The sequence below is a fragment of the Asterias amurensis genome, chromosome 8, assembly GCF_032118995.1.
Source record: "Asterias amurensis chromosome 8, ASM3211899v1".
In the NCBI taxonomy this organism is placed as follows: domain Eukaryota; kingdom Metazoa; phylum Echinodermata; class Asteroidea; order Forcipulatida; family Asteriidae; genus Asterias; species Asterias amurensis.
This window is the reverse complement of record NC_092655.1, coordinates 9386015-9410693: the sequence shown is the minus strand read 5'-3', so window position 1 is coordinate 9410693 and position 24679 is coordinate 9386015. Positions and strand designations below refer to the sequence as shown.

At 39.7% G+C, this 24679-nt stretch overlaps 1 protein-coding gene across 1 annotated transcript in view; it reads left to right on the top strand.

Annotated features, from left to right (window-relative positions):
* Positions 1-24679, top strand: part of LOC139940721 (probable cytosolic iron-sulfur protein assembly protein CIAO1 homolog) — an 89579-nt gene that overhangs the window by 43468 nt on the left and 21432 nt on the right. The window contains exons 3-4 of the mRNA XM_071937086.1: positions 2024-2115; positions 19671-19866. Of these exons, the coding sequence (XP_071793187.1) occupies positions 2024-2115; positions 19671-19866 (288 nt within the window). The remainder of the gene's footprint in view (positions 1-2023; positions 2116-19670; positions 19867-24679) is intronic.

Below are 24679 nucleotides of genomic sequence, written 5' to 3'. Positions count from 1 at the left end.
GCCGTCCGCCGGCGTCCCATTCATTCAGCCACAAGCTATAAAGCAAAGTAGTGGCGTCTCGATCTCCAGAGGCCAAACACAAAGTCGCATCAATAAAACTCCCAAAATCAGCCAAGAAACTGGGCAAAAAGCCGAAATTATACAGCGACAGATGAAATGCAGAAAACAACGTCCTTCGATATTAAATTTTGCCGATTTGTTTGACAATTCTTTGGAAAAACTCAGAAATCGAGAGAACAAAAATTTTTGAACCAGTGTTTCAAACAAAAGCTATGAGTATGACACAAGTGATTACCATTAGTGTCCACTGCCTTTAAAGGCAGTGGACACTATTGGTAATTACTCAAAGTAATTATTCAGGCCTGGAATTACACGGCGGCCACGACGGCCATGGCCGTCGATGCCCTTCCAACTGGCCGTGATGCCCCTCGAAAAAATACCATTTTCACGGCCAAAACTGCCGTACTCTTTTTTCCCGTTGGCCGTCGTGCCCTTTTTTTACCCAAGCCCAAGATTTTATTATTGACACAAACATTTGTTTTCGGCCGACTACTTACCGCCGACAATATTAATCCAGGGAACTCTATAGCAGTCATGGTATTCAACGTTACAAGCGCAACTGAGATTCCACTCCCGAGTCATCGCACACGCTAGCGCTAACCTGCATCGCATATAATCCACACGCTCGTTTATCTGACGTCCCGATTTCACAAGGAACCAGTCTAACACAATCCATTGATCAACAGAGGGCGCTGTTGTTAAAATGCCCATATATGGTATCCTCCGTTTGTGAACGGGCGAAATAATTGTTGGTGAATGAAATGACTCTTGGAAATGTTTACGAAGGAATTTGCCAAAATAAAGACGCAAAAAGAGCGTTTGGAGGAAGATGTAAAAGATGAATTTGAGAACGATGCCCCCAAATGCAAGAAATTTAACTTTGGCCTTGGTGCCCTTCAAAATTTGCCTATATCCAAGGCCAAAGTGGCCTTGCCCTAAAAAAGTTGTAATTCCAGGCCTGATTATTAGCATAAAACCTTTCTTGATAACGAGTAATTTGGAGAGGTTGATGGTATAAAACATTGTAAGTAACGGCTCCCTCTGAAGTGCCATAGTTTTCGAGAAAGTAGTAATTTTCCCACAAATTTGATTTCGAGACCTCAGATTTAGAACTTGAGGTCTCGAAATCAACCATCTATACAGACACAACTTTGTGTGACAAGGGTGTTTTTTTCTTTAATTAATATCTCGCAAGTTCGATGACTGATTGAGCTCAAACTTTCACAGGTTTGTTATTTTATGCGTACATGTATGTTAAGATACACCAACTTTGAAGGCTAGTCTTTGACAATTACCAATAGTGTTCACTGCCTGTAAGTTTCAAGTCAGAACATTGTTGCAATCAGGAGTTATGACCATTTATGTTTCTCATTGTTTCAACTCATTCAACTGGAACCAGTGACAGAGAGTTTGATTTCTATTTCAACAAATTATTTTAAAACTTTAAGATTTTAATTTGAGCTTGTTTCTTTTAAATCCAGATGTCAATGTTTGAACCTGAAAAAAACAACTACATTTTTTTTTATTCCAAAAAACTTGAACATTTTTTTTATTAAAAAAACTTCAACAATGTTTGAAAACATAGCTGAATATTAATGAAAATTACTGGCAAATGTGTATAACAATCTCCCTTTGGCTTGTATATACAAAAAACAACTCAACTCAAAGACTTAAACTTAAACCAAAAACTTAAACATTTCCAAAAACATTAACCCAGACGGACATACGCCGGACCGAAATTGGTATTACATCGGCTCACACTGCTCTGCAGCTCGCCAAAAATTATAAGACGAGTTTCATTTCTTCTGTTAGAATAAAATATTTTTTTCTCTTTTTAAGCTGGTCTAATGAAATTAGACATAGAAATCTGACTGGCTTGACCAGCCAAGACGTTCTGCTGATACATTGTATGATCAAGCCTACATTTGTAAGAAAGTGTTTGTTATAACTTTATCCTCAACAGTTGATCATGAAGATGATGATTACCAGTGCGTTGGTGTTGTGAGCGTTCACACTCAGGATGTAAAGAATGTAAGTTGGCATCCACATAAAGAGGTAAGCATTGTGTCATAATGTTGTCTGACACATACATTTGTGTAACATGTGTGATGGTGTTAATACAGTATTTATTGAGGCCACACATAGCAACGTTCATTGGGTGCACATCTGTACTAACAACAAAATATTATTTGTTGGTGAAGAAAAAATAACTTTTACTAGTGAAACTAGTCAAAACATAAACAAAACTATGTAATTTGTCTGTGTTTTATAGAAAATTCATTTACCAGCCTGACGAACTCTTTCATGATAAAGAGAAAAAATATTGTTACATGCAGTTAGGTTAATTCTCATGGTGAGTACTGACTTTTGGCGCTACAGTATGGGAGTCAGAGTGTAGTGTCTTGTGCATACAGTAGGGATGAGAAATTTGTAACTGTAGCATCTTTTATTTCACCCTTAACTTTTATCAACACATGAGGGTGCTGCTTGTTTACAACTTTTTATGCTACGCCATCTTTTTGTCACAATCTATGGAGTGTGAGTGAACTATTACTATAAAGATCTTTTGGATCAAAGAACACCATCGTTCCAGATCGGCCATCCAGAATGAGCATTCAGCTGTACTGATAACAGTGAGTGTAACAATCAATTATACATGTGTATTCAGCCTACATTGGTGACCCAGACCTGATCGAAGCAGGGATTTTTGTGTATGTAAAACATCGATGCTCAGTGAGAGTACCATTCTTCTACGTCAGACACTATTGACGATATTGGGGCAATCATTTTTGTATCGTTAGTTCATTGTGTTCCATTGTCTTTTACTTCACTTCTTGACGCACAACTATGGCCGTAGCGAGGATACGCCAGTACTGGTGGAGGATATATCACACATTGGCGTCGTTACGATCAAACTTGCCCTGCAGATCCTATTGTCTGGTTCGCCCAGGCCGAGGCGAATTTTTGGTAGACACTGGTGCTGCCGTTGGTGTGTTTCCCCCTCGCTAGCAGAAAGGAAACATGTAAGCACTTTTTCATTGCAGGCTGCCAACGGCACAGGGATCCCTACCTGCAGATGCAGTCAGTGACTTTCAACATCAGACTGCGGCGAACTTGTCGATGGATTTTCTTTATGGCTGACACGCCTACTCTAATTCTCGGTGCAGATTTTTTACATCACTACAAATACCTTGTTGATGTGGCTAGGCATCGGTTCATCGATACCACAACTCATCTCTCCATCTCGGGGGTTGAGGCACCAGGCTTACCGGTTAGTCCAGTCTTACTCATCCCTACACAATCCACCAAGTATGACACACTCCTTGGTGAGTTTTCTCAAATAACGCAGCCACTGTATAAGAAAGCTCTAGTCACCCATGATGTTACTCACTGCATTGTCCCGACGGTGCAACCTGTTTTTGCACAGTCGCTCCCACGGTCGCCTCCCGACCGCCTGTTCATCGTAAAGGAAGAGTTCAACCAAATGATGGATTTGGGAATCATTCAACCCTCGGACAGTAATTGGTCCTCACCACTTCATCTAGTGCCAAAGAAGACACCTGGGGATTGGCGCCCCTGCGGGGATTATACATATAGAGCTCTTAACGGCATCACTGTACATAATGTACCTGACCGCTACCCAATAGCATCTCTTCATGATTTTGCTTCCAACCTCACCGGGTTTTTAGTAAGATGGACCTCGTATGCGCATATCATTAGATCCCAAAGAAACCTATGGATATTGACAAGTCTGGCATATAACAACACCTTTTGGGCTATATGTATTTGTCCGAATGTCTTTTGGACTGCAAAATTCTGCACAGACATTCGAGCGGTTTGTGGACCAAATAATCCTTGGTTTACCATTTGTCTATGCCTACATCAACGACATTCTCATTGGCAGTGAATCACCGGAGCAACATGAAGAACACAACCCAAGTAAAATGTGTGTTCGGTGTACCTGAGTTACCGTTCTTGGGACACCACTTCAACCATACTGGTATCAGCCCACTCTGAAAGAACGTCACTGTGATTCAGGACTACCCACAGCCTAACTCACTCAAGAAGTTAAGAGGTTTCCTTGGGCTTGTTAAATTCTGCAGGAGTTTCACCCCTGGGCTGTGCAGAAATTCTCTACCAGCTCAATGACCTCCTTGCTTCACAGGGAAAAAACGTCACGTCAGCCCATTGTTTGGACTCCAGAGTGTGACAAAGGCCTTCTCCATCATCATGACAGCCCTATCCAATGCCACGCTGTTAGTCCATCCAGATGTCAATGCCCCGCTCAGTATCATGGTGGATGCATCCGACCATGCTGTCGGGGGGTGTTTTACAACATTGCACTGCACTAGAGTGGCAACCGATCGCCTTCTTCTCGAAGAAACTTGTGCCAGCCGAGACACGACACAGTAAGTTTGGCTAGAACTGTTGCCGATATACCTCACTATTCGACATTACGGACATGCTTGAAGGACGACTGTTAATTGCATCTAAACAGACCACAAGCCACAAGTCTATGGCCCTGTACACTACATCTCGATACCTGATTGGTACGATGCCTACGAACAGAACTGTGGTCACGGAGCAGTCTGCACGCACTGTATGGCTGCTGTGCGGACGGTCCACTCGGATTACCCAGCGCAGTTAATCGCCACATGCAGTGCAACACAAGATAGTGATGCTTGGTGCAAGCTAAAAACATGCCCTCAAAGTTGAAATAATACATGATTATTTTCACATTAGGCAAATGTTCCTTCAGGTTCGTCACGTCTTTCAGGTATCTTTTTCGACTTCCCACTAGCTGGAAAAGTTGTTGGGATGGTGTCTTTTTGATGGAACTTTTTTCTTCATCTGTTCATGTCAAAAAGAGTAGTGTATTCCGGATTCTCAAAGTGTTTGCGGCACAGCGCTGGAAAAGACGTCGGACCGGACCACTTTGCAAACTGACCCCATCTTAAGTTGTTGCATCCAGCAGCAATACACCTGGTCAACATTGCCGGAAAAATGCAAGAACAAAAACCTTCTTTTTTTTAAACGTACAAACTCACGACTAGGACCCTTATGTACCTGCACGTACGTGTGTTCGATGTTTGATCGAGGCAAAGTCTGCCTCAATTAGTCACAAGGGGTAGGCGGAGTCACCCCCCAAACAAATTTATCTATTTTTTTTTAAGATATAAATTGTTACAAACAGTTACTCAATAAATTATTTTATTGTTCATAAACATATACTCTAATGTTTCAAGAAAACAATTTCTCCTTCCAGGTGACTTTAGGATGAAGTCTACGAACTTTATAGGCTCTTTGGCCATAAAAACCAAAAAACTTGTTACTCTTAAACACAAACTTAAATTTGTACAAATAGTAATTTCTATAAACCAATTCACTTTGTGACATCCAATAACATGTCTTGGTATTCGTGCCACTACAAAACCAGACATTGGTTGTTCCCCTGCTGATATGGTAAACATGTATGGCACTACTGTACGACTACCAGGTCAGTTTGTGGAGCCCATTGACAATGCCAACACCGTTGACCCCAGCAACTGCGTATAGTGACTTTAGCAACACATGTCACAACTTTCACTTGAAGTATGAGTATGTATGGACTCAAATAGAGATGCAGACTACGAATATTCTGGATTCTTCTGACAACACGAAGGCTGCTTTTATTATTCTCACATCAGCCACAAGCAAGAGTGGAGGTTAAACAACATATACATGTACCTCCGCCCATAAAGTAGACCCATATACATATTACAACATCCCTCCCCTTTTAAAAATTACAATTACAAACTTGACTGATGAGCAACGTGTAGGCAATGTGGAATTTACTGTAAAGATATGAACTTTGTGGGAAAACTGTTAATTGTAGTAGAGAGTATATTGTTCAACTGACAAAACTTTTCAACTTGCTAACTTTTCAACTGGCAAAACGTTTGTAACTCAGCAAAACAGTTGTAACACTAGACAATTCTCAAAACATTAATAAAAAAATGATTAAAGCAAACTTTCTCTACACTTCAACTTGAAATACTCAACTGATTAGCAATTTACGTAATCATAACAACTTTAACAACTTCACATTGGTAATAATCAATAAAATCAGAATTTTATATTCTAAACAGGAGAGGAGATAATTATGATTCAGTGGTTATATCTGTCTGGTCTTCTTATTATGCGACCTGATCGTGTTTTGTTTGTCATGTTCTGCTGTGTACAGTGTATCTGTTTGTTTGTTGTTTTCCACATTCTGACTGGTTTGAGCTTTCTGATCATGTTTCTTCTGTGTCTTTGTTTGTTCATTTGACTGTGTTTTGGTAGGTGTAACAGAAGGTAGATCATCGTAAAATCTGACATGTTTTGGTGTAACTATTTGAAGTGTCGGGAGCGGCATCTCTCTAAGATGTGATTGATTGCGTCGCAGTTTTGACTTCGTATGATCTTGGTTCCTTGAAGACATTTGTGATTTCTCCTGGAATCCAGGTGTTACTGGGGTTGTCAAGGATTCTCACTTTTTGACCAATGTAGAGTGGAGGAAGCTCCTTTCAAGTGTGTTTGGTATCATGATCGTTTTTCATCTTCAGACGTCTTGTCTCCAGCTGTTCTCTGATGTCTTCGGATTTCTGGATGTTGACGTGTGGTTGGTTAAGATCAAGATCATTGTGCTTCCTGGCTTGTATATTACGTCAAAGTTGTAACCTTGCACTTTGATAAGCAGACATTGCAGTCGGGTGGTGCACTTGCCAGTGGTTTCCTCCAAATCATCTCAAGCGGCTTGTGGTCAGTGTGGACGGTGAACTCCTTTCCAAAAAGGTAGCTGTGGAACCTCAGTATTCCGAATACTAGGGCCAGGGTCTCTCTTTCTATGTTGGAGTAGTTTTTCTGTGCAGGGGATAGACTTTTTGAGGCAAACGCAACCGGCTTGTTGTTTTGTAGCAGACATGCTCCTAGACCCTTCTGAGACACATCAACTTCAAGCACGGTGTGTATCTCAGGATTATAGTATTGCAGGCTTGCCTCTATAGTGATAGAATGTTTCAAGGCATCAAATTCTGCTTGATGGTCATCCTGCCAGATGAAGGGTACATTCTTCTTGAGGAGGGCTCTGATGTTATCTGCTTCGTCGGCCAAGCGTCGGTATTTTGTGGGGGCATCTCTTCAGGCTTTGGTTGAGGCGCTTTGGGTCTAGGCACACCCTTAGTGATCCATTTTGTTTCTCGCTAGTCGTCAGTGAACTGCACCAATCAGTATGATATGTGACCTTTCTGATTACCCCTTGCTGTTCCATCTGGTCCAGCTCAGCCTTTAGCTTCGGCTTCAGATGTACACTGCATTTTCTCGGCGCATCAATGCTTGGTTCAGCACCCTCTTTCAGAAGAATTTTGGCTTTGGCTTTGAAATTTCTGATGGTGTCAAACTGGTCAGGGTAGAGTCTCTTGAGGTCATCAACGGATGCAATTTGACTCGTGACGAGATATGGTGGTCATCTGTGCTCGTTCAATTTGTTGGTTTACTGTTTTGGGTTGGTCCAATCCTTGACGGGATGTTTCAGCTGAGTGGATGGTAACCACTTCGAGGTCACAGCACACTATGAAAACCTCCTCTGTTAAAATTACCCTTTTACCGTTGTTTCAATTTAATGGAGTTGGCTCCGTTGATTTAACCTCAGCTAAAATGCACGAAGTGCTCACCGTGGTTTCAACGGAGGCTTCAATCCCTTTGTCATGTGTAATGTATACCCATTGTTCAGACCAACAATAGCAGTTTTAGCAGGTCGTGGATTCAACGGAGTGCTCTAGAACTAACGGTCTCCAAACGGCTAAAGGGATTATGGTTTTATAGATTGTTAGTGAAAAGAACTTGCCGAGTGTTCTTTACGAGTTTAATAAGATTAACTGTGATTGACAGATTACTACACTCTGGCACGTTTGCAACAGCAATCAACATGGATCAACCAAGTACTTACGAATGTACGCAGGCCATCAACGACACGTTTATTAAAAATATAAAGAAAGTGCTTACTATTTTGGCCTTTCTGATTTCAGATTCATGTTAAGAAAGGTTTATTTATACTATCTGCCATGTTTGATTGTGGTAGGTGCTCAAAAACTGTCCCAGAATAGATTGTAGGAAAGTTGTGAAATTCCCATTTTCCATGCTCGGCGTCAATGGTCCAACAGTCTCCTCCGTATCCTTGGCCCCAGCACGTTTTGTATCACAATCTTTCGCTTTTTTGACAAATCTGCGACGATATGCAGCAGATCTAATGCTTCTGAAGTTGTAGATAGCCCTACGGCTGGATTTGTTAAAACCAACATCACACGTTTTGGGTTAAAATCAAGTGAGTTTTGAGTTTGAATTTCTCTGATTGATCGTTTTCGAATCGCGCCTGCCTTTACGCGATCTCATAATTATTCGGGTTCCTTCAATTGTAGCAATTGATCGCACCATTATTGTTAAGTGGGTAGGGGAACCCGACTCACAAATCGAATGATTTTTATAACGACACCTGGAGACGGAGTGGATTGGACCAACACGCAAGAGTGTTTGTCTGACCGTATTGCACAGTACCATCCTGGTCTCCAGTCAGCAGAGAGCGAGGCTTGCCAACTATGAACTACCAGGTTTATATTTTGGCCGTTACACTTAAGTATTTTTTGAAGATATAATGTTAAAATTAATTCTCAACCCGTTTAAAATTGTGATTTTCTTGACAAAACATCTTTTTTCTGGGCGATCTGAGCGTGCCCCGTTTAGCGTATTTTGCAGCACGTAGTTTGTAACACCATGGAGGAAGAAATAATTTTAATATTGTTTGCAGACCTAAACAAGTCTAGCCATAATATAATAGTAGGCCTATTAAGTTTTGATGTAGCGCTTTTTCATAATATGCTAGACACTCAAGCACACCCATACAAAACATAATGGGGTATGTCTCGCGTCGTCCAATGGGGCCTATCTAGTTATTATATAATATAGTCTCATTTACTTCTTCTCGCCTCATGCGCACCGCAACTATTTTCCACGCATTGTTGGGGCACGACAGTAAAAAAAGGGGAATAAATCATAACGAATTTCCCCAGGTTGAATATCGACTAATGCATTGGGGCGATTGCAAGCAAACATGGACATGACACCAAAAAATAAAAATTGTGTAACAACTTTCTTTCCACGTATAGGTTATAGCTAACATATGAAAGGAAACAGACATTAACTTTTTTTACACACTCTGTACCATTTTGTACAAATTCAGCTCATGTTTGCACAAGCTGTGAACAGACCCTAAAAAGTGAGCACATTAAGGTGATTTCTTCAAAGTTAAATATTGTCCCCCACAAAGGTTATTCCAGCAAAACTTTAATAGTTGTGATTAGCAGCAGGTACAACTATTTAAAATCCAGAATGAATTTTAATTTGTGTTTCTCATTTAAGCAATATGTGAGTGTACTTGTGGGAGCTTCAACAGGGCGTAATGCGACTAACCGAGAGATGAAGTTATTTCAATTGCACGAAAAATCCACTGACTATCTTCATGGCAATTCAAAATATGCTTCTACCCTTATTACCAAGTCTGAAATGAGTAAAGAAATCAACACTCTAGTTGGTGTATATTAATAGCGAGTCATCAAAAAGTGTAATGCGACTAACCGGTAATGCGACTAACCATGCAATGTAATGCGAGTAACCAAATCTTTTTTCAAGAGGAGGACGCTAAAAGGTCAGCAAAGCTGGATATCTACATGAATTAAGAGATCTGGGGCTCTGCAGATGCCACTCATGCCCTACCCACAATGTATTTTTCCATGCCGAAAACTATAACATGTGTTGTACATGTGCCACTCCAATCTAAACTGCGCCAATAAAGTATCTAAACACTTACAAATGGTCAGATTTATCGGAACCTGAAATAGTATAAACAAAAATAATTATTCATTTCTATTCACCGTTAACTTCTGCACATTTTGACACATCTTGTGTTGCGCTACGATGTTGTTGGGTGGATCTATGGGCACTTGAGTGGCTTAAGGTCGAATTTCAAAAGTTGCAAAAGCCCCTATTCACCCCAATTCCAGAAGGGAACTCGCACAAGCACCACACACAGACAAAATCAAAAGACACAAACTCGTTTCGTTTACTTGACCATGAAATTTATTGCCGTATCTTTAACTTTAAAACTGCTGATATCCTGTCCTCAGTTCTTAGTGTGTCCTCCATCACTGTCCTGAACGCCAAGGAGTCGTCTTCTCATACTCCCAATGAAAACTCTGATCTGTACCTGGTCAATCCCCTGCCATTTCCTGATCAGGATGCGTCGCAATCCCTCGAGAGTGGTGTCAGGCTTTATGGACTTGTTCACTTTCTTCTGCTGCAGAAGTCGCCCTCGGACGGCCACTCCTTGACAGGTCGTCCCCATTTCCCTGAGCTTGGTACACTGTAGCCATTTCATCATTTACTGACCGTCGCTGGTGACGTTGTAACCATGAGCTGCAGCTCGCATCGACGTACCGGCTTCTATCAAACCAACGATCTGTCCTCTTTCCTGTTTGGTCATTTGAGCCATCTTTCCTGTTATCTTGAACCACCTTTACCGATCTCACCTTTACCCTATCTCATCATAATCAGGGATTCTGGCTCTTAACCCATATTGTTGTATGCCTCCCATCTTTGACCCCTTTGCTTGGTTACTGACAATTATTGCTGATGTTCATCACAACCGATTTATCAAACAAGCGACCAAAAAAATCGTTTATAAAAGGTGGGCAAAAGAAACGCTGATCTTACTCGTCACAATACAACGATTTAGCTTGAATAGGGGCTTTTACAACTTTTGAAATTCGACCTTAAGCCACTCAAGTGTCCATAAATCCACTAAACAACATCGTAGCGCAACACAAGATGTGTCAAAATGTGCAGAAATTAACGGTGACTCGAAATGAATAGTTATTTTTTGGCATACTATTTCAGGTTCCGATATATCTGACAAAAATCGTTTATAAAAGGTGGGCAAAAGAAACGCTGATCTTACTCGTCACAATACAACGATTTAGCTTGAATAGGGGCTTTTACAACTTTTGAAATTCGACCTTAAGCCACTCAAGTGTCCATAAATCCACTAAACAACATCGTAGCGCAACACAAGATGTGTCAAAATGTGCAGAAATTAACGGTGACTCGAAATGAATAGTTATTTTTTGGCATACTATTTCAGGTTCCGATATATCTGACAATTTGCGAGTGTTTAGATACTTTATTGGCGCAGTTTAGTTTCATCATTAACATATGAAACAAAATAAAGAAAAGCAACATTTCTGAGAATTTTTAGTAGAAAAGTGAAGTAATGGAACTAATTTACTCCACAAATTGTGGACATATGTACATGTTGTACCATTGCCTAGGCTGAAAAAGCAGAATGATGTTAAAATACAAGGAATTCAAGGAGAGCACAGAAAAATCTCCCAAAAGAGCAAACAAAAGCAAAAAGCTGATGTCCTCTTGCCACCATTTTCCTCCAGAAAGAAGAAGCATGATAACTACAAAATGCTGCCTTACAAACCAGGGTAGTGATGCAAGGGTAGCAATGCATGGTCAGTGGTGTGTGGTGTAACATGCAGTGAAATGTATCCAGGTAAAGTCGAGGAGATGGGGTGATCAAGAAGGTTTTTTGTTTTGTTTTATACACTTTTTCGACACAAAACAAATTGTTTGTTGCATTGAGGAACCTGTGATAACCAACAAGGCCATTTTAAATTCACAGTCCACTTTTAAACAATAACCCAAACTTTGATTTTTCAGGGACATGGTTACATGTATGTTAGTCACTTTAAATCTGCGATTTTATTTTTGTTCAATTCCTACATACTCGGCAAGATATTTAACATTTTATGTTGAATGCACAACTCTGAAAATAAAGGTGGTCAGTAAAATGGGAAATAATAACATTTCCGAAAAATGTAAGTTTGCCTTTCTAAAAATACACATTTCAGCCTTGTTTCTATGATTTTTAAGAGAAAAGGCGTTATTATTTTAGTAAAAACAAGTGAAATTAATTTATTTTGTTTGTTGATAAGGAATAAACCCAATTTTGCCAAACAAGAACTCAGTTTGGGCTCCATTGGGCTTGGCTTAAGTGGCCGGACAAACTGTAATGCGACTAACCGTAATGCGACTAACCATGGTTTTGCCACGTAAACCTAAAAGTTCAAGTTGCTGACTGTTTATAAGTATCCTGTTGGACACTAATGTATTAGAGATGTGTGCTAAATGTAGTAAAACCTTTGCGAGTTTTTTAATTTGAGGAAACTTTTGAATTGAGACAAGTGTATTTTTTATCATTTCCTTTTTGTGTAATGCGACTAACCGCTTTTTACAAAGCTATAACATCCAGAGTACAACGCCCACAACATTTTTAATATTATCACTTCAAAGCCTTGGGTGTCAAGTACAAATCAGTCTATAAACTTAGTGGAAATAACATCTCACATAAAACTACTAGCACCAAGATCAAGAAATGACACTAAAAAGTGTAATGCGACTAACCATGGAACCGCCCATTGCCATATCGCGCACGTGTATACAACAGTCTGCAATCTGCAGTGATGCGACATCTAACTTCACACGGAAAATACATTATGGGTGCGTTCGTTTAGCTTCCCTGTGTCGACCCCGGTGTGTGGCATTTGCTTTTTTCCAGGACGAACGTGTGCAGATAATTACCCACGTTCGTCCTAGAAAAAAACCCGCCATATACCGGGGTCGACCCAGGGAGGCTAAACGAACGCACCCATTGAATCGTAAGACCATGTATTAAAAAGACGGCAGTGTGTACGTTCTCATTTTTCGTCCAGTAGGCCTACCATTTTTTTAACTGAACGTAAACGCAAGATTTTCCTCTAAGATATTTAAGAAGTAGATTTTAACCTGGAATTTATGAACGGACTGCAGTGCCAGCTTTATAAATCTGGTAAATTTGGTGAAAACAGCTCGGTGTTTTTTTTTGTTACTGTAGTTTTGTTTGCACTAATTTATTGTTGAGGAAGGGAGCTCCATTTTATACCCAAGACGTCACTCAGTGCCAAAGAGCTAATATAACGGTACATGTCTAGCAATAGCAACCTATAAAATCATAATCCCTTTAGCTGCTTTGGAGACCGTGGGCTGGGGTGCTCCGTTGAATCCACGACCTGCTATAACTGCAATTGTTGGTCTGAACAACGGGTATGACAAAAGAAACCTGTGCCGGGGAACGGCTCCGTTGAAACACAGATCGGCTCCGTTAAAACACCCAATGAGAAATTCAACGGAGAGGCAAGTCGTTAAATTAACGGAGGCGATTTGGCCTGAATTTTCCGGACGGTGAAACAACGGAGAAAGTGCAACTTTAACGGAGAAGGTTGTCATAGTGGCATATGGGAAGTCCAGCTAAGATTGGTCCAGATACATCTACGACGTAGAATCTATTCTTGCTCCATCGTGGAGTCTTGTATCGGCACATTAGATCAATACAACCAAGACATGGTATTTCTGTGTTGTTGTATGCTGTCAGCTTTACTTTGACTGGCGTAACAAAAGACTTCCATCGGTTGCCGTAGATTTGCTTGATGATCCGCAGTGGAAGTATGTTTTCACCAGCCCCAGCGTCAACTTTCATCCGCAATTTATGTGTGTCGTTGAGATTGGACAGATGATGTCAATCGTTGTGTACACCTCATTTTTATTGTTGTAGGTGACTGAATTCATGCAGAGGTTAGACATTGTGACTCCATGGAATACTGTCTCAACTTCCTCTTCCTCTTCTTCGGCGTAATCTGTTGAATGGATCGGCCTTTGCCCATCCGCTGTGTCATTATTAGGGTGCTGACGACCCTTAGATCTCCATTGCCGGGGCTCTTTGTTTTTCGTGGAGTTGCGTCTAGGCCTGTATCTGTTTGGGGATTCGTTGCGACGGCCATTGTTTTTTTCTCTCGACTTTCTGCAGCATTTGGCCCAGTGGCCCTTCGACCCGCAAGATTTGCATACATGCAAATCGGGGTGTCTTGGTATGCTGGGCATCGTTTCGGTTGGTGGGATAGTCCGCAGTTGCCACATGTTCTTTGGCCTCTGAGTGCGTTGAAGGATGCACTTGTGTCCATTGTCTGCAGGCACCTTCTCCCAGCTGTAATGGCCTCATATTTTCGGCCTTCCTGCAGCATGCCTTCTAAGCTGTATCCAACAGCCTTGTCGAGGAGGTCCTTCTGGAAGGAGTCTAAAGTAGTTGACGCGATACAAGCTCGGTGATTCGCTCAGTGCATTCTTCGGCGCTTAAGTTACACTCATGTGCTTTTGTTCTACACCTGTTGAAGAAATCATCGAGGGCTTCATCTTCCTGTTGGCGATATCGCATCAACTCCAGTCTGTGGATCCTGAAGTTGACCTGGATGTTTTTTTTTCTCGAAAAGATCACAAAGTTTGGCTGGGTCCAGTTGTTCTTCTGGGGTTAGGCTAGAGAAATTGATTTTCTTTAACCCCTCCCTGCCGACAGCAATCTGAATCTTGATGGCAGATTTTTGAGGATCTGTTATGCCCTTATCCATCAAGCATAACTTCATCCTCTGCCTGAAAATTTTAAACTCATCAGAAATATCACTAGCAGTCCAATTTACTTCTGGAAATTTAGCCATGGTAAACTTCAACAAAATGCAGTACAATTTGATAAAGATATGTTATATCATATGCAGTATTAATTGTGATAATATGTGACTTAGTTTTAAATTATAATACAACTAGACAATGCAATATATGTATTGTTAAACAGAGTTCAATACATGTTCAGTTCTGAGATCAGATTGTTGAGTTATAATGGTTTCAGCTTTTCCGTTCGGTTTGCGTGCGTCCAATGTGGGCGGTTATTTATTCTTGACGAGTGATGCGTTGTTGCTTTCCAAATTCCCAGGTCAGTCCACATACGCCTTGAACACCCAGCAGGGTGGATATGTGCGCATTACAAGTCTTATTATTATTATTATTATTATTATTATTATTATTATTATTATACGTGACGTTCTTTTAAGTTTCGGCTCTCTTTCCCATGGCGGAGTGTTACGGTCAAAGGTCAACTTGGAGAAAAACAGTCGTGGATTGTATATTTATAGTGCACAGTCATTAGATGAAAAGTAGTGCGGACAGGATTAAATATAAACCATTCGGCTCCTACACAAAATAATAATCGTGAAAATGATAATTATTTTTATGACAAAATGCATAGCATAATTTTCAAATTTATCTGTACAGTTAATATCCGCACTGTGTATACTATTTTGTCAGTTCCACTTTCCGAGGTTGGATGGCAAATTGACGAACTCTGGACGTGGTCCCTGGGTTGTCTCTGGGCAGCTTTCGGTCGGATGGTCGGGGGAAGGGGGTAGGCTTTCGCAGTCGTCGTAGTTTGGGTCGGCTCAAAGAATCACTGTTGCTCACAAGGGGGGAAATCTCAGTCCTTGTCAGCAATGTTGGGGGCTGTCGGGCTCCGGGAGGATGGATTCTGAGGCACTTTATCGGCAGTCCACACTTTGATTTTATTGGTGTGTGGTTCTTGAAGTTTTATCTCGGACTGACTGGCTGTGCTACTGCTACTCCGTTCCGTGGTGATACACAAACGCTAGCTTTTCGTTAGGATGCTATGTCGCAGAAAACTTTCGTCTGCATGGGATACATGGACTTTTGGTTTTTAATGTCCGAGGTTGCAGGGGCAATACTGTTCGATACGTGGGGGTTGTTAGGCTCACTGGCTCCACGGTTACCCCACTTGAATTTCTTCGGCTGTTGTTGGGTAGCTGCTGCCGCTTTCTTCTGTTTGATTTTCCTTCCAGCCCGGTTCTCTGCTCTGGTAATCTTGTTGTCATCATTCTCGTCATCCGCCAACTGATGTGCCTCATATTCGCTGACGGTTGCCCAACCGTAGGAACTGGAGTCGGCGAGGCGTATCAGCTTCTGCCGCTTGTCAATAGTTTCCAATGCCTTCTTTAAGCTGTCCTTTAACTCTTGTTGGGCCGCTTCGGTGCAGTCTTCTGCCTTCCCCAATGCAGCTTTTATCAGGTCTCTTACTTCCCTAGAAAAAAATAATTGAAGATGTACAATTGTAAGATTTTTTTTATTTTTTATTTTTTTTTAAATAAATAGTAGCTGTGAACACTTTGCCGAACCAACGTGAAGTGACCTTTTTAACGCCACACCCTTAACACAATGCCTCGCATTCCATAGTGTGCCCTCAGCCTTAATGCGTGCCCATGCACCGTGAAGAAAACCAATATGTTCTAATTCACACATGGTTGTTCAACCGAACATACTTGAATTTCTTCCCTATTAGGACACCATTAATAACATACATATACACCATACTTGGGTTTGTGTTGGTTTATTGTGGCACTGCGGCTGCCTGTCTAAAACCAGGCGCCCTCTGAAGGCACTTCTGAAAGCCCACTTGTTTCAGGAGGCCTACCATCAATGACTTTTTATTTCTTCTGTGCCTCAGCGCCTTTGTGCAAACTTTTCATTTAGGCGCTATACAAATTACGTTTGATTGATTGATTGATTGAGTAATCTTACCGGTGCTTTGAATTATTGAGCAATTATTGTTAAGCACAAAAAAAAAAATAGTAACATAATTTTGTAAAAACTTAGCTGTCACTTGCAAGTTGAACTCGAACTGCCTCTGATTGCCTTCTCAACGCCACTTTGTTGTCTTTGCGTCCTTAAGCTTCTGAGCCAGTGATGAAGTGGTCTTAGAATGTAGTTCCAAAACCTCTGCTTTTGTATTATTTAGCTTCTGCTCGAAAGCATGGGAAAACTCTGCTAGCATGGCCTTTATGTCATCCTTCGTGGCCGGGTGCTCATCAGATTTTAAATAGTAGCTGTGAACACTTTGCCGAACCAACGTGAAGTGACCTTTTTAATGCCACACCCTTAACACAATGCCTCGCATTCCATAGTGCGCCCTCAGCCTTAATGCGTGCCCATGCACCGTGAAAAAAACCAATATGTTCTAATTCACACATGGTTGTTCAACCGAACATATTTGAATTTGTTTTACGTCCTAAACTGAATCAAAATGAACATCTAACATCACTGTTAACATCACCTTTTAATAATAATTGCCATTGTGGCACATTAGCATATTGGACAATTGTGTAATGGTAAAAAGGTCCATCTCAATAAAATTTCTGTTTTGTGTCTTCGGAGTAGTGGAGAAGAAAATGTCAGTCCCAGCTCGATGTTTTCAGCCGTTGCGGGAAAATATTTTTTTTATCTCAAATACTTGAATGTTTAATGTCCCAACGGCAATAACAGACGGAGTTCCTGACATTCTAACCATTATAAAATAATGTTTTCCAATAATTGAAGTTAACAGTGATTAATTATTTAAACAGGCGGAGTTTGGACAATATTACCATTTAAACTTATTCCCAAAAACTCGGCAACTTTTCCATAAAACTTGTTTTCCCCAAACAACGGCAATTTTCCCCCAAAACTCGAATGTTACACAAGGGCAATTTATTAGACATCGGACGTCAGACATTCTTATATTAAACAAATTTTTTTTCCAATACTCGAATGTTACAAAACGGCAATCTATTATGCAGATGGAGTTTGGACAACCTTAACATTTAAACAAAAATGTTTTCCAATACTCGAACGTCAATTTATTCAACAGACAGAGTTTGGACAATCTTACCAAATAAACATTTTTCCCCAATACTCCAACTGATACACAACGGCAATTTATTTAACAGACGGGTCGGACATTCTTAATATTTAAACAATAATGTTTTACAATACTGGAACTTTACAAACCGGCAATTTACTAAACAGACGGAGTTTTGGCAATCTTGCCGTTTAAAACAAGTTTTTTTCCAGAAATAAAACGTCTCAAAATGGCACTTTATTAAACAGACCGGTCGGGACATTCTTACATTTAAACAATTTGTTTTCCAATACTCGATTGTTACAAAACGTCAATTTATTAAACAGAGACAGAGTTTGGACAATCTTACCATTTAAAAAAAAAAACTTTTTCAATACTCGAACGTCCGGGCATTCTTTTCCTATACTCGAAGTTACAAAACGGCAATTTACCAAACAAACGGAGTTTGGACAATCTTACCATTTAAACATTTTTCCCCCCAATAGGCCTACTCGAACGTTACACAACGGCAATTTGATACAGACGGGTTGGACATTTTTTACATTTCAGAAACGTTTTGTTTTCTCCAATACTCCCAACGTCTCAAAATGGCAATTTATTTAACAGACGGGGCGGAAACTCTTGATTGATTTCCAATACTCCCATGTCAAAATGGGAATTTAAGTTCAACAGGTGGGTCGGACATTCTTATCATTAATAAGTGAACACAAATATTGAACGGCAATTTATTAAACAGACGGAGTTTGGACAATCTTCGGCTACCATGAAAAAAAAAAGTTTTCCACTACTACAACGTCTCCAACGGCAATTTTGAAAGAAGATGGCGTTTCATTGGACGACAAAATCTGTCAGCCAGACTGCAGGGACAAACTCTAGAAATCTGTGGGTATTTTTTGACAACAGAACAACTTCAACACCACACAAAACCACATCCATGGGTTTATTTAATTTTGAAAGAGAGTCAGGCGTGGAATTTTGTTGATACACACAAGAAAAAAAAACGGAAAAACAAATCAAATAAATATTGTCAGACTCTGACTTTACAAGTTTCTAAATGAAGAGTTTTAGTCTTCTATTTCTTATCCCTTCCCATGGTTTACAACTTTGCAACGTCATTCCCCTAAGAGTTTAACTCCTCCATTATGAATGAAATTCATGACGACACCGACACCAATGGAAGCGGGCGGTCTGAATTTTTGGTTGCATTCTTTAATATCATGTCCGTCTGTCCAAGTGTTTTTTTGTTATATCCCTATCTGAGATCATCCCAGAAACAGCCTCGCGTGGCTTAATCTTTGTTCTGTGTGTAACAAGGGCTTATTGATCTGCTTCAGCAAACACGAAGACCTCGTCTCGAAAAGATGGTCCTAACGAGCCCCTTTTCACTCGCTCGCTACGAGGCGTGTGCACTCGATAGGGGTAATGACACCCTCGTTACAGCCCTCATTTCCCCTGCGTGCCTCGATGGCAATTATGGGGCTGTACTGTAAAATAATTCTACATGCTCGCTTTTGTGTGCCTTCAAATACTTGGCACTAATGTTGAGTAAAACCTCCTGACATCACAGGAACAGCGTACTCTGACAGGTCTTACAAAAGAGACGTGCCATGATAGGGCCGGAAACGGAAATGCTGTGATATTAATTGTGCGTAGAAAATACAGGTTACTAGTTGCACTCCCACTTTTATTTAGGGCACTTCCAATTTCTCAAATCCTGGCTAAGAACTTTGGACAGGACATTGAGGTGGATGACAGGACTCATACTTGAGAATGGGGTGCTGAAGTGTTACAAATAATGGTTTTTAAATGTGCACAAGCTGCTCCGTGAGAAACTGCACTCCATGGAACTAGACAATGTTGTGACACAGTTACTTGTGTAGCTGGTTTTTTTTAAGTGGCAAATTACTTTTGAGGCTATTTAATTTTCCAGATTTTGGCGTCTTGCAGTTATGACAACACCATAAAGTTATTCCAAGAGGATGATGATGATTGGAGCTGTATGTGTACCTTAAGTGGACATGAGTCTACAGTCTGGGGAATAACCTTTGACAAAACAGGAACCAGACTAGCATCATGTAGTGATGATAACACTGTGAAGATCTGGCAGGAATTCAACAATAAACAAGGTAGTATAAAATGAATTTGTTATTTTAATAGATAACTAAATCTATAAAAGTAGGTTCTGTTCTTTCAGCCTGCTTATAATTCTTTTCCAGCTATTCATCATCTAATGAATGTAGGGTCCCAGTGATCTGAAGGTGGTTTAGGGTTACAGAAAACTGCTCCATTAATCCATGAACTCCGTAATAAGTGAACAAGACCTGACACGTACATGTATGCAGTTAAATGGGTTTTTACGATTTCTAAAAAATATATACATGGTCATGATGGTAGGCCAACAATTTACATGCCTTATTAGAGACCACGTCAAAATAAGTTTAGGACAACCAGCGGATACATGTAAGTACTGTTCAAGACAAGGTTTTTACCCGCTGTCACCAGTTTCAACAATTATTATGTATATAAAATTAATGCAGTGGTGACCCCAAGTAAAACTAATTAATAGTTGACTGAAGAAAGGATGATGCATGAGACCATGTTGAACTTAGATAACTTATGTTTACAATCAAAATTATTTACAATTATGTACAACATTCAGTGGGTATATTGGAATTATCACTACTTACACCCACAGTCAATAGAATCACTTAATCAGTTGACTAAAGCAATCTTAAAACTAGAGATTGAGAGTTTGTGAACAAACTCAAGGTGTTCATTTCTGGGAGTAAAAGCCTGGATAAAAAAACAAATATTACACAACTCATAAGATTTGTAATAAATGATTCAAATTGCAAAAACTGTCAAAACAACATGATTACGTCATCTAGTAAAAGTGTATGTTTGGTGACGTAATCTGTAATGTTTGTTTTAAACCAGACCTTTGCCAGACTTGTGTGCTGTGATGGTAAAGCATCAAAGGATGTATATTTCAACCTAAAGGCAATAAACAACGCCCTTTCAAATCATTTCACAGTCACATCCGGTTTAAACAGGTCAAATGGTCAACGAAAGTTCACCAACATATCCATTTATGTAAAGTAAGTAACGCCCTTTCATATGATGTATAGATTGTCAAAATAGCTTATGTAGTTTAGGTTATATGAACTTAGGAAATATTGACGACTGTAGAAAAGACTGTTAGGGGCATGTATGTTTTAACCGCCTTGAACGAAGACTATTCTTCATGAAGCTTTTTCGCGCTCTATGGATGATCACTGGAGCGTGACTCTGCTGCACCGCTAATACACTACACGTTGTGTGTATGCCTACGTGCAATGTTTATGCACATACCAATGGGGATTTACGTTGTTCTTTAGACGTGAATTTTGAAATTTTCAACCTCTCTTTTGAGCCGGAAGACAACATCAAAATGGGGTCATTTCAATGACGATTCCGATGATGTTTCGATTGTAAGAATCCCTTATGTAGATCAAAAGTTATGATTTTTTGAATTAATAAACTTTGAATATTCATAACTCAAGAATTGATGACATCATCATGGCGTAACTCACACGGTTTCTTCTCCTAATAAATCGCTAACTATGTGTGAAGTTTCAAGTTCATACGAGTTTGGGAAAGGGGCTTTTGTTAGCGGACAAGGGACGGTCAGAAGAAGAAGAAGAAGTAAGAAGAACTAGAGATTGAGAGTTTGTGAACAAACTCAAGGTGTTCGGTTTCCGGGAGTAAAAGCCTGGATTCAAAAACAAATATTACACCTTGCTTTGTTCTCAAGATTTGTAATAAATGGTTCAAATTACAAAAACTGTCAAAACCACATGATTACGTCATCTAGTAAAAGTGTATGTTTGGTGACGTCATCGGTAATATTTGTTTTAAACCAGACCTTTGCCAGACTTGTATGGTGTGATGGTAAAGCATCAAAGGATGTTTATTTCGACCTAAAAGACAATAAACCACGCCCTTTCAAATCATTTCACAGTCACTTCCCGTTTAAACAGGTCAAAAGGTCAACGAAAGTTCACCAACATATCCATCTCTGTCAAGTACGTAAAGCCCTTTCATATGATGTACAGATTGTCAAAATAGCTTATGTAGTTTAGGAAATATGAACTTAGGAAATATTAACTGACGACTGAAGAAAAGACTGTAAGGGGCATGTATGTTTTAACCGCCTTGAACGAAGACTATTCTTCATGAAGCTTTTTCGCGCTCTATTGATAATATTTTTAAAAAGAAGTAAAAAAAAAAAAACGTGGATCAAAAATAATGATTTTTTGAAATAATAATTTGAATTTTTATTACTCAAGAATGGATGACGTCATCATGACCTAACTAACACATTATTCCACTCCTAATGCATATCTACCTATGTGCGAAGTTTCAAGTACATACGAGTGTGCTTTTGTTCGAGGACAAGGGACGAAGAGAAGAAGAAGATGAAAATCTGGATTGTTTTATTGATTTGTTTGTACTAAAGTTTTGTTTAATCCGGCAGTTTATTTTAGCAAGACCACTCCTAATTGCTTGGGCCTTATGCTTTAACCATTCTGTTTTCTTTGAATGTTTTGTATTGTAACATCCATGTCTGTGCATGGAGGTAGAAATAGATTAGGTTACGTAACGTCCTTTCCTACTAGAGAAAGTTTGAAAGGGCTTATGTTATTTCAGAGATTTTTTTTCTTCAAAATATTTAACTCAAAATAACTTGGATAGTTGTTTTAACAAATAATCAAAACAATTGATGATTATGCTAAGTTCAAGAAGTAATAGATATCGTAATACTGACGTGAATTCCGTGGGCCCAAAACGCCCTTCACCCGGGGGGGAGTGGTCGATCGATGTAACGTATCTATTCTTCTCGGTGTTTAACCAAAACATGACCAATGTTCGTCATTTTGTACTGTTGTTTTCTCACATAATTAAAAGTCCCATGAATCACTGAAGTAGGTGGCCATCTCAGCGAAACTTCGTCTTCAATTCCACATTGACCACTAAGCCATCAGAAGGGTAACATTTGAACAATTTGACGCTGAAGATTGAAATGACATCGTTTTCGCAGCGTTCTGCATAGCTATATAGCTCTATGCATATCACGCTATGGCACAGAATACAACAAACTTGGCAGCATGCCACCAAATAAATTTTGCCTAATACACTACACGTGTACGCCACAAGTGTTACGCACAACCAATGGGGAAATTTCGTAGTTCTTTATACAAGAAATTGTGAATTTTCAAACTCGATTTTGAACCAGAAGACGAGATCAAAATGGGATCACGTCTGCGAGGCATTTACGGAGTTTTTAACGAACTTTCCGATGATGTGTCGATTGTAACAACCCATCATGTAGATCAAAAGTTATGATTTTTTGAAATAATAAACTTTGAAAATTCGTAACTCAAGAATTGATGACGTCATCGTGACATAACTCAAACGGTTTCTTCTCCTTATACATATCTAACTATGTGTGAAGTTTCAACTTTATATGTGCTTGGGAAGTGCGATTTTTTTAGCGGACAATCGCCGCTAATAAGCAGAATGGATGATCACTGGAGCGTGCTCTGCTGCACCGCTAATACACTACACGTTGTGTGTATGCCTATGTGCAATGTTTATGCACATACCAATGGGGATTTACGTTGTTCTTTAGACGTGAATTTTGAAATTTTCAACCTCTCTTTTGAGCTGGAAGACAACATCAAAATGGGGTCATGTCTGTGGGGCGTTTACGGAGTTTTCAATGACGATTCAGATGATGTTTCGATTGTAAGAATCCCTCATGTAGATCAAAAGTTATGATTTTTTGAATTAATAAACTTTGAATATTCATAACTCAAGAATTGATGACGTCATCATGACGTAACTCACACGGTTTCTTCTCCTAATAAATCGCTAACTATGTGTGAAGTTTCAAGTTCATACGAATTTGGGAAAGGCGCTTTTGTTAGCGGACAAGGGACGCTGAGAAGAAGAAGAAGAATTTTAAAAAACCGAACAAAAATAAGAGGTGTTCGGGTTCAATACCCGAACACCTAAAAAGAAAAAACTAGATATAGTGTTTGTAGAAACAAACACTAGGTGTTCGGCTATTGTTGGGTCAGTGTTTGAATAAATGAAACAAGTATTGTTAATAGCTCGTCAAATTACAAAGAAATCAAAACCAAACAGTTTTCTCGATGTGTAATAATTTTATGGAAAAAGCATCAAAAAGTGTACATTTCAACCTAAAAGCCTTTAAATACTGCCTTTTCAAAGCATTTTACAGGCTCTTCCAGTTTAAAAAGGTCAAAAAGTCAAGAGAAGGTCACCAACATACCCATTTTTGTGGAATACGTGAGGCCTTTCATATGATGTATAGATTGTCAAAATAGCTTTTGTATTTGAGGAAACGTGAACTGATGAATAATGGCGACTGGAGAAGAGACTAACTAACCAGAAGGGAAGTGTTTGTTGAAAACGCCTTGAAAACAGACTAGGTACGTAAAGCCCTTTCATATGATGTATAGATTGTCAAAATAGCTTTTGTGGTTGAGGAAATGTGAACTGATGAGTAATGACGACTGGAGAAGAGACTAACTAACCGGAAGGGAAATGTTTGTTAAAAAGCCTTGAAAACAGACTACGTACGTAGAGCCCTTTCATTTCATGTACAGATTGTCAAAATAGCTTTTGTGGTTTAGGACATAGGAACTATGCATAATGACGACTGGAGAAGAGACTAACCGGAAGGGAAATGTTTGTTGAAAACACCTTGAAAACAGACTACATACGTAAAGCCCTTTTATATGATGTATAGATTGTCAAATTAGCTTTTGTGGTTGAGGATATAGGAGCTTAATGCATAATGACGACTGGAGAAGAGCCTAACTAACAGGAAGGGAAATGTATGTTGAAAACGCCTTGAAAACAGACTTAAAT